Source organism: Chaetodon auriga, chromosome 24, assembly GCF_051107435.1.
Source record: "Chaetodon auriga isolate fChaAug3 chromosome 24, fChaAug3.hap1, whole genome shotgun sequence".
In the NCBI taxonomy this organism is placed as follows: domain Eukaryota; kingdom Metazoa; phylum Chordata; class Actinopteri; order Chaetodontiformes; family Chaetodontidae; genus Chaetodon; species Chaetodon auriga.
Window position 1 is genome coordinate 16,284,609 of NC_135097.1, and position 11,881 is coordinate 16,296,489.

An 11,881-nucleotide genomic window follows, 5' to 3' on the forward strand; every position below is an offset into this window, starting at 1 on the left:
GTGTCACAGTGGATACCTCTTGTGGCCACTCAACTTATGTGGATCCTTTTCTTCTTCCATATATCTTTGTTCATAGCATTGTGTGTACTTTGTTGTGAAGATTATCGTGACAATATCATTTTCTGAATAAAATAAGTTTGTCCTTGAGCCTACATGTTTGCTCATTTTACTGAAAGCAAGCCTGTGGACAGTTTGAGGAACATAAGCAAAAAAAAAAAAAGAAAACCAGCCCACCTCTCTGTGTAGAGAGCAGCCTTCCTGGAGCACACTCTAATTTGTCATTGGCACAATGATGAACTTCACCTTGACAGCAGCATTCATTCTCTGCAGCCTCAGTAAGTACTGCCACTGACTTAATCATTAGCAACTGTATTGCTAATTTTATTATTGGATGTTCAACCTGCTCTAATTGAAGCCAGTCTGCTTCTCACTGACTTGTGAACCTTTATTAAGAGGTGTTGTCGTGGCTTTATAATGAGGAAGCCTCTTGTCGTCTGGTTGTTTCAGGCTGGATCTCTGTCTCAGTTTCTGGGTCTCAGACTGTGGAGGCTCAGCCTGGTGATGAAGTCACACTGATGTGCGCCAACATTTCCACATATGATAGTGTGATGTTCTGGTTCAGACTGGTGAACAGAACCAAGATCAGCTGTATCTCTGTTAAGATCAGGTTTAACAGCAACGCCACATTGTGCCAAGGATTCAAAGGTGGAAAATTTGAAATGAGATCCAACATGTCCACTGTCTTTCTCCAAATCAAACAAGTGGATTTATCTGACTCTGGACAGTATTTCTGTGGATTTTACAATCGTGGACATCCAATGTTTAGTGTAATATATTTAAACATTAAGGGTAAGATTATCATTTTTTTGTCTTTTGATTCTCATTATTCATTATTTTGATTCTCAAATTCTTATTATTTATGTCTTCAAATACCCTGTTTGCAACGAAGTGGCTCTTATAATTTTGATGTAAATCTGTTCAAATTAGCTCAAGGCTAAATGTATCTTCATTTCTTAAAAAGGCAGCCATGACCCACATGACGACATGCGCAGCAAGTGTGAAAGTAAGATTCTTCTAAAGATTTCTTTCATTGTGCAGATCATCAGATGTTTGAAGGCGAAACCGTTGAGCTAAATTCAGTTTTGTCCATTTCAGACATCAAGTCTCTGAAGGGAAAAAGAGTCTAACTCAGTATTCTTTCTCGTAGACTCTGAGGGAATATCAAATCTGATGAGTGTGATCCTGGGTGCTCTGACTGTTTTCCTTGTCATGGTCATCGTTGCTCTAGTTGTTAAAAGCAGGAAACTTCAGAACGGTACTTTCTCACAGCTTCTGTGTCTAACATTTGTTTTTTTCTTTTGCTGGTGGAAATGCTCTTAAAGTTTAAAACTCCTGTTTTACCAGAGACAGTGATCAATGAACTGACCAGATGTTTTGTTTCTGTCTCTTAGCTGGTGAAGAAGAACAGAGTCCAGAGCGACGAGAGGTTTGTTTGATTCAGTCCGATGACAAACAGCCAGTGCTGTATTGTATCGGCTAATATTAGCTAGTCCTTGAAATGTTGGTGGATTTGTATATATGCATGTATACAGGATGTATTTATCTGCATTGAGTATATATGAGCAGCTAAGTAACAAGAAATTCCAAAAAATCTCCAAATTATGTTTGAGGCACTTTGCACACAGTGCCTCCTTTTCATAGTTTGTCCATTAGAGAGCACTAATAAGTTTATTTTTCAGATGGAAAATGTGCTGCTCAGTCAATATCTTTGTTAAATCCTTTAAAGAATGATTTTAAGGGCATCTTATCAAGAACATCTGCTAATCATCTGTATTTAGAAATGAAATAAGCCAAATATCTTTATTAGCATCGGCCTCAAATGTCAAACAGTCAGACTGCAGGAATTAATCATCACGTCAAGTCGCCACATTCAACCTGAAAATCCTCTTTTTACAGAACGTGGGCTCTGATGAGCTGAACTACGCAGCTGTGATGTTTCGACCGAAAACAAAAAGAAGAGAGCTGGAGCCAAATGTTACTTATGCTTCCACCAGATAGACTCAGGAGGCACCTGGAACTGATGCTGTGTCAAATCAAGCTTTGTATGCCTTGTTGGTGAAGCAATAATCATTCTTGCCAAACTTTGAATTTTGCATTAAAGATCTGATGTTCATTCATTGGAGTGCGTCTTCCTGCTGCAGAGCTTTAATTCTCAGTATTTGCATATGGTTGGTGTTTGATGGAGGAGCCAGTAAGGACAATGATGGCTGTCCAGGTTGTCTCATAGTGAGAGTTAGCTGGACGTCTGCAGCAGTGGCACACATCACTTGTTTGACAGGAAGAGACAGCACAGTGTGGTCTGAACACACTTCTTCAACACGTATTAACAAATGTGAGTTCTGAGTTCTGTCAGCCAGCAGAGCTAAAATGATTCTTACGTTCAAAATTCACAAATTACATCTGATTCTGACACAAATCTGTTTTATCTTCATTTTGTTCAATGACAGCAATGAGCCACATGACGATGGACAGAAAGTCTAAAAGTAAGATTCTCTTTAAGATTTCTCTCATTGTGCAAGTTGTCCATCGTTTCAGGTTAAACAATTCAGCTGGATTCAGTTTTGAATGTCCTCCGGTGCCTGCTGCTTGAGGAAAAAGGCCTTTCTGTGTGGAGATTGCATGTTCTCCCCGTGTTCACCTGGGGTATCCTCCATAAAATATACCCCCACTAAAAACATGCAAGAAGATCACCATCTGACCAAAGGAACTGGGTCCCCGGGCGCCGGTTGGATGGCAGCCCACCGCTCCTGGTGCACCAGTGTGTGTGGGCATGATATGGGCATGTATCTGTGTGACGAATAAAGGGGATTCATTTTTTTTTTTTGTAGAAGAGTGTGACGGAATAACAAAGCTGACAAGTGTGATCTGTGAAGGACAGAAAAGTCTTGCATAACCACAGAGAACAATTGGACCAAGAGTCAGTCAAACAGCAGTGCTTATATACTCACTTAATGAGTAACGAGCCACAGGTGTGCAGCCCAGGTGAGGGGAGGAGGGTGTGGCTACAGAGAGCAGGTGGCAGGTAAGATGTGGAGTGGAGGTGACAGTGATGACTGCTGGTCTGCTGGTCTGCTGGTAAAAATCAGGAAACTTAAGGAAAGGATTGTTAGTTAACTGGTTACACTTACTGTCTCTGTCAGTCAGCTGCCAGTGCAGAACAGAAACCACAACAGTGTGAGGTGAATCAAGTTTTATAGTTTACTGTTCACTGATTTAGTGTATTTCAGGCCTGAATCAGAAAGAGAGGTGGAAACTGGTGTTATTTCTGCTGCCAGCAGACAGACAGAGAGCGGTTCAGAGTGGAACTGATGCTTTATCGACCTAATCTACTGCCGTGCTGTTTTGTGGTTTGCAAATGCCAAATAATCAAATTATTAAAGGAACACTGTGTGGTTACTTCCTTATTTGCGGAGAATCACCGCATATGCTGAAAAACTAAGCTTTAGTCACCTGTGAATGCTGCCTTTGGTAAATGAAGGTTTTATTTTCAAAACTACAAAGTGATCAAAATAAAGTGAAACACATTTAACATTTATTTTAAAATTTCAGAGTCAAGCACAGAGCATCAGGTCCACCCCCTCTCAGGGGCAAATAATTATGCAAGAATGTCAGTTTGTCAGAATAAGACTCAAGATCAGGCATCTCCAAACTATTCCACAAAGGGCCGAGTGGCTGAAGGTTTTCTTTCCAACCAAGCAGCAGCACACCAGACTTGACTCATTTCATCAGCTGATCTCAGTCTTTAGAGAGCTGATTGGTCAGACTTCGTGCTCTTGATTGGTTGGAGGAAAAACCTGCAGCCACACGGCCCTTTGTGGAATAGTTTGGAGATGCCTGCTCAAGATGGTCACATCTTTTGTTTTGCTTAATGACTGGCTGATGACCCTATTCAAGTGAAAGTGAAATCGTTGATATCCCCCCACTCCAGTTCATTCCTATGTCAGATTGAAACTATGGCCAGAAATGGACGGCAGACTGTTGGTCGGCTAATCAACCGTTCAAGAGCAGCAGCCAACCTAAGGCCAAGGTTGTACACTGTGGTTACAGATGGGGAGGAAAAGACATCATCCTTTTCCTCGCAACCAGGAACATTGATGTAAACGAGGAACTCTTATTTTACTACAAGGCAAGTAAGAAGTCTTTTTGTGGAGAGGACTCAAACCTGGCTTGGTTCCCTTAAATTCTGCCTCAACACATATTTGCCACCTTCAGACTTCTATTGTCGAAGTCAAATAATAAAGTGGATGAGGTTTAACTCATTCTTATGTGTCACTGTAGTTTTACACTTGCACAAGTCAAATACAACTGTTGGAGCCATAATATAATTTTTGTTGTTTGTTTAATTTTTGTTTCTAGTTGGTTTTTTTTGTTTGTTTCTTTTTTATATTGAAAATCATATCTGTGTATATGCCGTTTTTGTGTTTAACCAGTGGGTGGTTCTTAGCGCCGGAAAAGGCATATAGGTAAGCCGGAGGTGATGAGCAAGGTGTGTGAAGAGGAGGGCAAACAGTGTTTGACCGTGTCAGTGTGACAACATGAGGTCACTTATCTTTATGGTGAATGAAACCTTGTGATTAAGAGAACAGATGAATGGAAATGTTATAGGTTAAAAGTTATAGGCTACCTGTGCTAAGGTGAGAAATAAGTGAATGAAAATAAATGGGTCACCGAACTCAAAGACACCTTATTGGACATTGGTTATTTATTGTTGCCCAGAACACTCGTCTGAAGACGTTCTTCCCATTCACATCCCAGAAGCCAAATGTATTAGTCTCCATTCAAAGACTGTACAACAACACACAAACAAAATTCTCAACAATGTGAGCTCATCAGTCCAAACCCAAAATCTGAATCATATTCATATATGATCATATTCAGCACAAACTTCAGTTTCACACAAGGGCTAAAATCCCATGGAACAGGGTCTTGTGAATATTTGAAATTATTTGTGCATGATATGATGACCCTCAGACTTCTCTTATTGTCAAAGTAAAAACTCTGAACAGCAAACAATACAGTGGATGTGCTTTAACTGTCCCTATGTGAATGGTCTACACAGGTAGAATTTAAGTCAAGTTTTGAATGACTGCGGGAGAGCAGCAAGACGTGCAGGCACTCAAAGGTTGGGGTTTGGGGAGAGAGGCCGCCACCCAGCCAGCGTGTGGAGGCAGTAAAGCCTGGTTTATGCTTCTGCGTCACGTCGACGCCATACCTACGCCGTGGATGCAGACCCCTACGCGGACCCTACGCCGTAGCCTGACGTGCACCTCCAAAAAATCCTGACTACGCGTCGACGCGTCGTGACGTGAACGTCGAGGACTGTGATTGGTCCGCTCAGAACGTAATTTCCGGTTCAGTCGCAGCCCTATGGTCACAGCACAACAACACCACCATTTTCAAAGTTTCTGTGGTGAGAGCCACAAGAAAAAATGGACCAAGCCAAAGAAAGAATTATCAAGGAGGTACGCAAGTACGACCGCCTCTACAACTCCTCTTCGCGGCACTATAAAGACTGCCAAATGGCCAATAATTCGTGGAGGGAAATCTCATGAAACACGGGGATGGAGGTCGCCGAATGCATGAAGAGGTGGAAGAACCTCCGCGACAAATATGTGCGTCTCCAAAAGAAAATGGCCACAAGAAGTGGTGACCCAGGCGGCCAAAAAGTGCCAGCTTTTTATCATTTCTTGTCATGGCTGGCACCACACGTGAAGTACCGGGAAACGGACTCGAGTTACGAGGAAAAGGTATGTGTTGTGCTTACGCCAAAAAACATGTAGTATAGACTATTGGTTGTAATCCAACACATTGACTAATAAAGCCTTCCCTCTTGCATTAAAAACAGACGTCGTCGTCCTTTTCAGCCGAGAGCGACACGGCCTCGTCCTCAGCTGCGCCATTGTCCCCATGATCTTCCACACCAGAGCTGCTTGCCACTTCTGCATCTCCGGCTCCTCCTGCATCTCCTGCAGTTCCTGCTCTTCCTCTCAAGTCCCCCGTCTCTCGGCCCAAAAGGAAGAGGGACCAACAACAAGGGGACTGGTTTATGCGGCAGATGGCAACCCTGGAGGAACACAGGATGGAGCTGCAGCAGAAGACACTGCAAGGGACGGACGAGTGCTCAAGGTTCGGGCAAACGGTGGCCGACCTTCTGCGCAGAGTGCCAGAGGATGAGAGACCAGATTTAATGTTTAGAGTGTACAGCTTGATCCACGACAGAAAAGTATTTTGGAAAAAGCACTGGACTTTTGGTTGTAAATAGTTTTGTTTTGTGTGGTTTGAGTGCGCTTTACTGTTACCTTTTATATTGTACTGAGGATTGCTGTGACTTATTTATGTTTATGCTTCTTTATACAATTCACTTTATACAAATTACATGAACAATAAAGCACAAGTTTGGTGTGAAAGAGTAGTTTTGATGTTTATTTTCAACGACATACAGTTTACACACTATGGATCATTCCACCATCACTGATGGAGTGTGCCTCGGCACACCATCTCATTTTGCCATGGCACGGTTCCTTGAGGTGACTGAAAGAAAGCCATCAGGTCATTCCGCACAGCCAAGGCAGCTCTGGTGGAACGGGCCCTGGACATCTGTGCCGGATCCACAGGTTCGACCAGATTGGAGTCATCAGCCACTACTTTTCTCCACTCACCAGGCTCCACTGATCCAGAACTGTCAATGTCCACAAAGTTCGGTGGGATGTATCTGCTGTCTGGGGTGCTCACCTCATCATTGTAGGTGAGGTAGTTGTGTAGGACCACACAGGCTTTGACAACATCCATTGCTTTTTCAGGCCGGAAGTCAACCGGTCTCCCAAGAATTCTCCACCGCGCAGCCATGATCCCAAACGTGTTTTCAATAACCCGCCTGGCCCTGGAGTGGCGGTAGTTGTACACTTGCTTGTCCATGCTCATGCCTATTTCTGTATAGGAAAGCACAATAAATTATTATACAATAATAACTATATATAATACGTGTGTGTGTGTGTGTGCAAACACATACTTATTGATACATACCTGGAAAGGGACGCATCATGTTGCAATGCAGGGGAAAGGCAGCATCAGCAACAATGACATGAGGGATCAGGACTGTGGTCCCTGGAAGTGCAGCTGGTGGGGGCAGTTTATGGTCGAGCAGCATTGACCCGAACTTGCTCTCTTTGAAAATACCACCATCACTCTCTCTTCCATATCCTCCAACGTCCACCATTGTAAAACGGTATCTGTAAAAACATAAATTTATCATCATTGCATGTTGTTAGTGTGGTTATTGTACAACATGGACTCAGATCAAACGAACAAGTTTTAAATTATGTGGCTCTCTTACCTGGCATCGCATGTTGCCATCAACACAATTGAGTGAGTCCCTTTATAGTTGAAGTCGTCACTTCCTGCATGTGGCGGTGCTTTTATGGTAACATGTTTACCATGGAGGCTTCCGACGCAGTTTGGGAAGTTCCACAGCCGCCAGTAATCTGCTGCAATGGCTTCCCACTGGCTGGTTGAAGGACACTGCAAAAACTCGGGCTGGAGGGCTGTCCACAATGCTTTGCAGACCTCGGACAAAACTCTGGACACAGTGCTCGGCCCCAGTTTGTAGCTAGCCGCCACAGCTTGCTGGCTTCCACCCGAGGCTAAAATTCTCAACGTCACCGCCAGTCTCTGGGCGACATCAACAGGCATGCTGTGTGTTGTCTGGTGCAATATTAAAGGTTGTATACGGCGAAGAAGATCGTCAAATCGGTCCATTGACATTCGAAAATAGCGAAAGTGCATTTCCTCATCGAGACTCCTCAGTGTGGCAAATTCCCCCGTTCTCATCCTCGACTGGTTCAATGGTCGGACAGACCACCTCCGCAAACGTCTTCTGCGTCGCCTGTGCTTCAACATTTGGAGTAACAACAATTGTTGTTCAATATCGATGAGCTCCATCTCCAAAAACAACCGCTCCATCTCAGTCGCCATCGAATGAAAGCTCTTTAGCTGTTTTTTTTCTTGTGGTAGGAGGATTCTTCTTCTTCTTCTTTCTTCTTTCTGGAACTCTGCAGTGTGATGATCTCTGATGAGCTTCTGTGGAGAGTCTCAGGAGAAAGTCAGGGGTAACTGGACATCTGGTGGCCTCACCTTATATGTCTATCTGACAGTCCCGCCTACATTCCTGCATTAGCATTTGCATGCATGCACACCTGAGAGGGAGTGGACCTGATGCTCTGTGCTTGACTGATTCACAGGTGACTAAAGCTGAGTCTTTCAGCATATACGGTGATTCTCCCCAAATAAGGAGGGCTGTGTGGTTACTTGTAAAATAAAGTAACAGGGTTAGGGTTACAACAAGTTATTTCTTCTGTACTAAATTAACTTTTTTAAATGATTTTTGCATCTTTTCTTCTCCACAGCAGCATCCTCAGAGTCTTTTTCAATGTAACAAATAAGAATTGTGCAGTACACATTGTTCCATTAGATGAAGTCTAATGTGGTCCATGAAATACTGTCTTTGAAAATCATTCTTAACTATTTGTTTTCATGTTTCAGGCTGAAGAGACAAAAGCAGGAAGAGGACAAAGAAGAAGAAGTAAATGTGTTTCTTTTTATTTTGATTAGTCTTGTAGCTTTGAAAATAAAACTTTCATATATCAAAGGCAGGATTCACAGGTGACGAACTAAAGCTGAGTCTTTCAGCATATAAGGTGATTCTCTCAAAATAAAGAAAAGGGAAACAAAGAAATAACTTCACTTATTATATGCAAGAATCAAAATGAGTTAGTAAAGAATTGTTTTTCTGTATTTCTGGCCATAGTTTCAATCTGACGTAGGATTGAACTGGAGTGGGGGGATATCAACGATTTCATTTGCACTTGAATAGGGTCATCAGCCAGTCATTAAGCAAAACAAAAGATGTGACCAGCTTGAGTCTTATTCTGACAAACTGACATTCTTGCATAATTATTTGAACCTGAGAGGGGGTGGACCTGATGCTCTGTGCTTGACTCTGAAATTTCAAAATAAATCTTAAATGTGTTTCTCTTTATTTTGATTACTTTTGTAGTTTTGAACATAAAACCTTCACTTAACTATCACTAATCTTTATTAAACCATTCAACCTCAGACTTGTGTATATATGTTTATATTGTTATATTTTGTCCTCTTATTTTTAGTAAATGTGTCATACACCGTCACCACAACAAATTCCTCGTATGTGTAAAATCGTACTTGGCAATAAAGATTTTTCTGATTCTGATTCTGATTTATCAAAGGCAGCATTCACAGGTGACTAAAGCTGAGTCTTTCAGCATATACGATGATTCTCCACAAATAAGGAAGTAACCACACAGCGGTCCTTTAATAATTTGATTATCTGGCATTTGCAAACCACAAAACAGCACAGCAGTAGATAAGGTCGATAAAGCATCAGTTCCACTCTGAACCTCTCTGTCTGTCTGCTGGCAGCAGAAATAACACCAGTTTCCACCTCTCTTTCTGATTCAGGCCTGAAATACACTAAATCAGTAAACAGTAAACTATAAAACTTGAACAAAATAAAGATAAAACAGATTTGTGTCATAATCACATGTAATTTGTGAATTTTGAACGTAAGAATCATTTTAGCTCTGCTGGCTGACAGAACTCAGAACTCACATTTGTTAATACGTGTTGAAGAAGTGTGTTCAGACCACACTGTGCTGTCTCTTCCTGTCAAACAAGTGATGTGTGCCTCACTTGCTCCTCCACTGCTGCAGACGTCCAGCTAACTCTTACTATAAGACAACCTGGACAGCCATCATTGTCCTTACTGGCTCCTCCATCAAACACCAACCACGAGCAAATGAGAATTAAAGCTCTGCAGTAAGAAGACGCACTCCAATGAATGAACATCAGATCTTTAATGCAAAATTCAAAGTTTGGCAAGAATGATTATTGCTTCACCAACAAGACATACAAAGCTTGATATGACACTGCATCAGTTCCAGGTGCCTCCTGAGTCTATCTGGTGGAAGCATAAGTAACATTTGGCTCCAGCTGTCTTCTTTTTGCTTTCAGTTGAAACGTCACGGCTGCGTAGTTCATCTCATCAGAGCCCACGTTCTGTAAAAAGAGAATTTTCAGGCTGAATGTGGCGACTTGACGTGATGATTAATTCCTGCAGTCTGACTGTTTGACATTTGAGGCCGATGCTAATAAAGATATTTGACTTATTGGCTACATTTCTAAATACATACGATTAGCAGATGTTCTTGATAAGATGCCCTTAAATTCATTCTTTAAAGGATTTCACAAAGATATTGACTGAGCAGCACATTTCCATCTGAAAAATAAACTTATTAGTGCTCTCTAATGGACAAACTATGAAAAGGAGGCACTGTGTGCAAAGTGCCTCAAACATAATTTGGAGATTTTTTGGAATTTCTTGTTACTTAGCTGCTCATATATACTCAATGCAAATAAATACATCCTGTATACATGCATATATACAAATTCGCCAACATTTCAGGGACTAGCTAATATTAGCCGATACAATACAGCACTGGCTGTTTGTCATGGGACTGAATCAAACAAACCTCTCGTCACTCTGGACTCTGTTCTTCTTCACCAGCTAAGAGACAGAAACAAAACATCTGGTCAGTTCATTGATCACTGTCACTGGTAAAACAGGAGTTTTAAACTTTAAGAGCATTTCCACCAGCGAAAAAAAAAAACCCAAATGTTAGATAGACACAGAAGCTGTGAGAAAGTACCGTTCTGAGGTTTCCTGCTTTTAACAACCAGAGCAACGATGACCATGACAAGGAAAACAGTCAGAGCACCCAGGATCATATTCATCAGCTTTGATATTCCCTCAGAGTCTACGAGAAAGAACACTCAGTTAGACTCTTTTTCCCTTCAGAGACTTGATGTCTGAAACGGACAAAACTGAATTTAGCTCAACTGTTTCGCCTTCAAACATCTGATGATCTGCACAATGAAAGAAATCTTTAGGAGAATCTTACTTTCACACTTGCTGCGCACGTCGTCATGTGGGTCATGGCTGCCTTTTTAAGAAATGAAGATACATTTAGCCTTGAGCTTTTTTTTTTTTTTTAACAGATTTACATCAAAATTATAACAGCCACTGTGTTGCAAAAAGCATGTTGTTTTAAAATAATAAATAAAAAGATTTTGAGAATCAAAAGACAAAAAATGATAATCTTACCCTTAATGTTTAAATATATTACACTAAACATTGGATTTCCACTATTGTAAAATCCACAGAAATACTGTCCAGAGTCAGATAAATCCACTTGTTTGACTTGGAGAAAGACAGTGGACATGTTGAATCTCATTTCAAATTTTCCACTTTGGTATCCTTGGCACAATGTGGCGTCGCTCTTAGAATTGAACATAACAGAGATACAGCTGATCTCGGTTCTGTTCACCAGTCTGAACCAGAACATCACAGTATCATATGTGGAAACTTTAGCGCACATCAGTGTGACTTCTTCACCAGGCTGAGCCTCCACAGTCTGAGACCCAGAAACTGAGTCAGAGATCCAGCCTGAAACAACCAGACGACAAGAGGCTTCCTCATTATAAAGCCACGACAACACCTCTTAATAAAGGTTCACAAGTCAGTAAGAAGCAGACTGGCCTCAATTAGAGCAGGTTGAACATCCAATAATAAAATTAGCAATACAGTTGCTAATGATTAAGTCAGTGGCAGTACTTACTGAGGCTGCAGAGAATGAATGCTGCTGTCAAGGTGAAGTTCATCATTGTGCCAATGACAAATTAGAGTGTGCTCCAGGAAGGCTGCTCTCTACACAGAAAAGTGGGCGTTTTT

The 11,881-nt window shown here is 41.6% G+C and overlaps 1 protein-coding gene across 1 annotated transcript; it reads left to right on the forward strand.

Annotated features, from left to right (window-relative positions):
* Window positions 1-289: 289 nt before the first annotated feature.
* Window positions 290-6,234, forward strand: LOC143317483 (uncharacterized). The gene is made up of 4 exons (XM_076725635.1): window positions 290-335; window positions 508-849; window positions 1,208-1,315; window positions 5,906-6,234. The coding sequence occupies exons 1-4, from the start codon at window positions 290-292 to the stop codon at window positions 6,232-6,234; spliced, it is 825 nt and encodes a 274-aa protein (XP_076581750.1).
* The last annotated feature ends 5,647 nt before the right edge of the window (window positions 6,235-11,881 follow it).

What these genes read in the sequence shown, in the direction of transcription:
- LOC143317483 (XM_076725635.1), top strand. Translation starts at nt 290, where the DNA reads ATGATGAACTTCACCTTGACAGCAGCATTCATTCTCTGCAGCCTCA. An exon ending in ATTCATTCTCTGCAGCCTCA is followed by an intron (nt 336 to 507) that starts GTAAGTACTGCC and finishes TGGTTGTTTCAG; the next exon opens with GCTGGATCTCTGTCTCAGTT. An exon ending in AAGCAGGAAACTTCAGAACG is followed by an intron (nt 1,316 to 5,905) that starts GTACTTTCTCAC and finishes CATTAAAAACAG; the next exon opens with ACGTCGTCGTCCTTTTCAGC.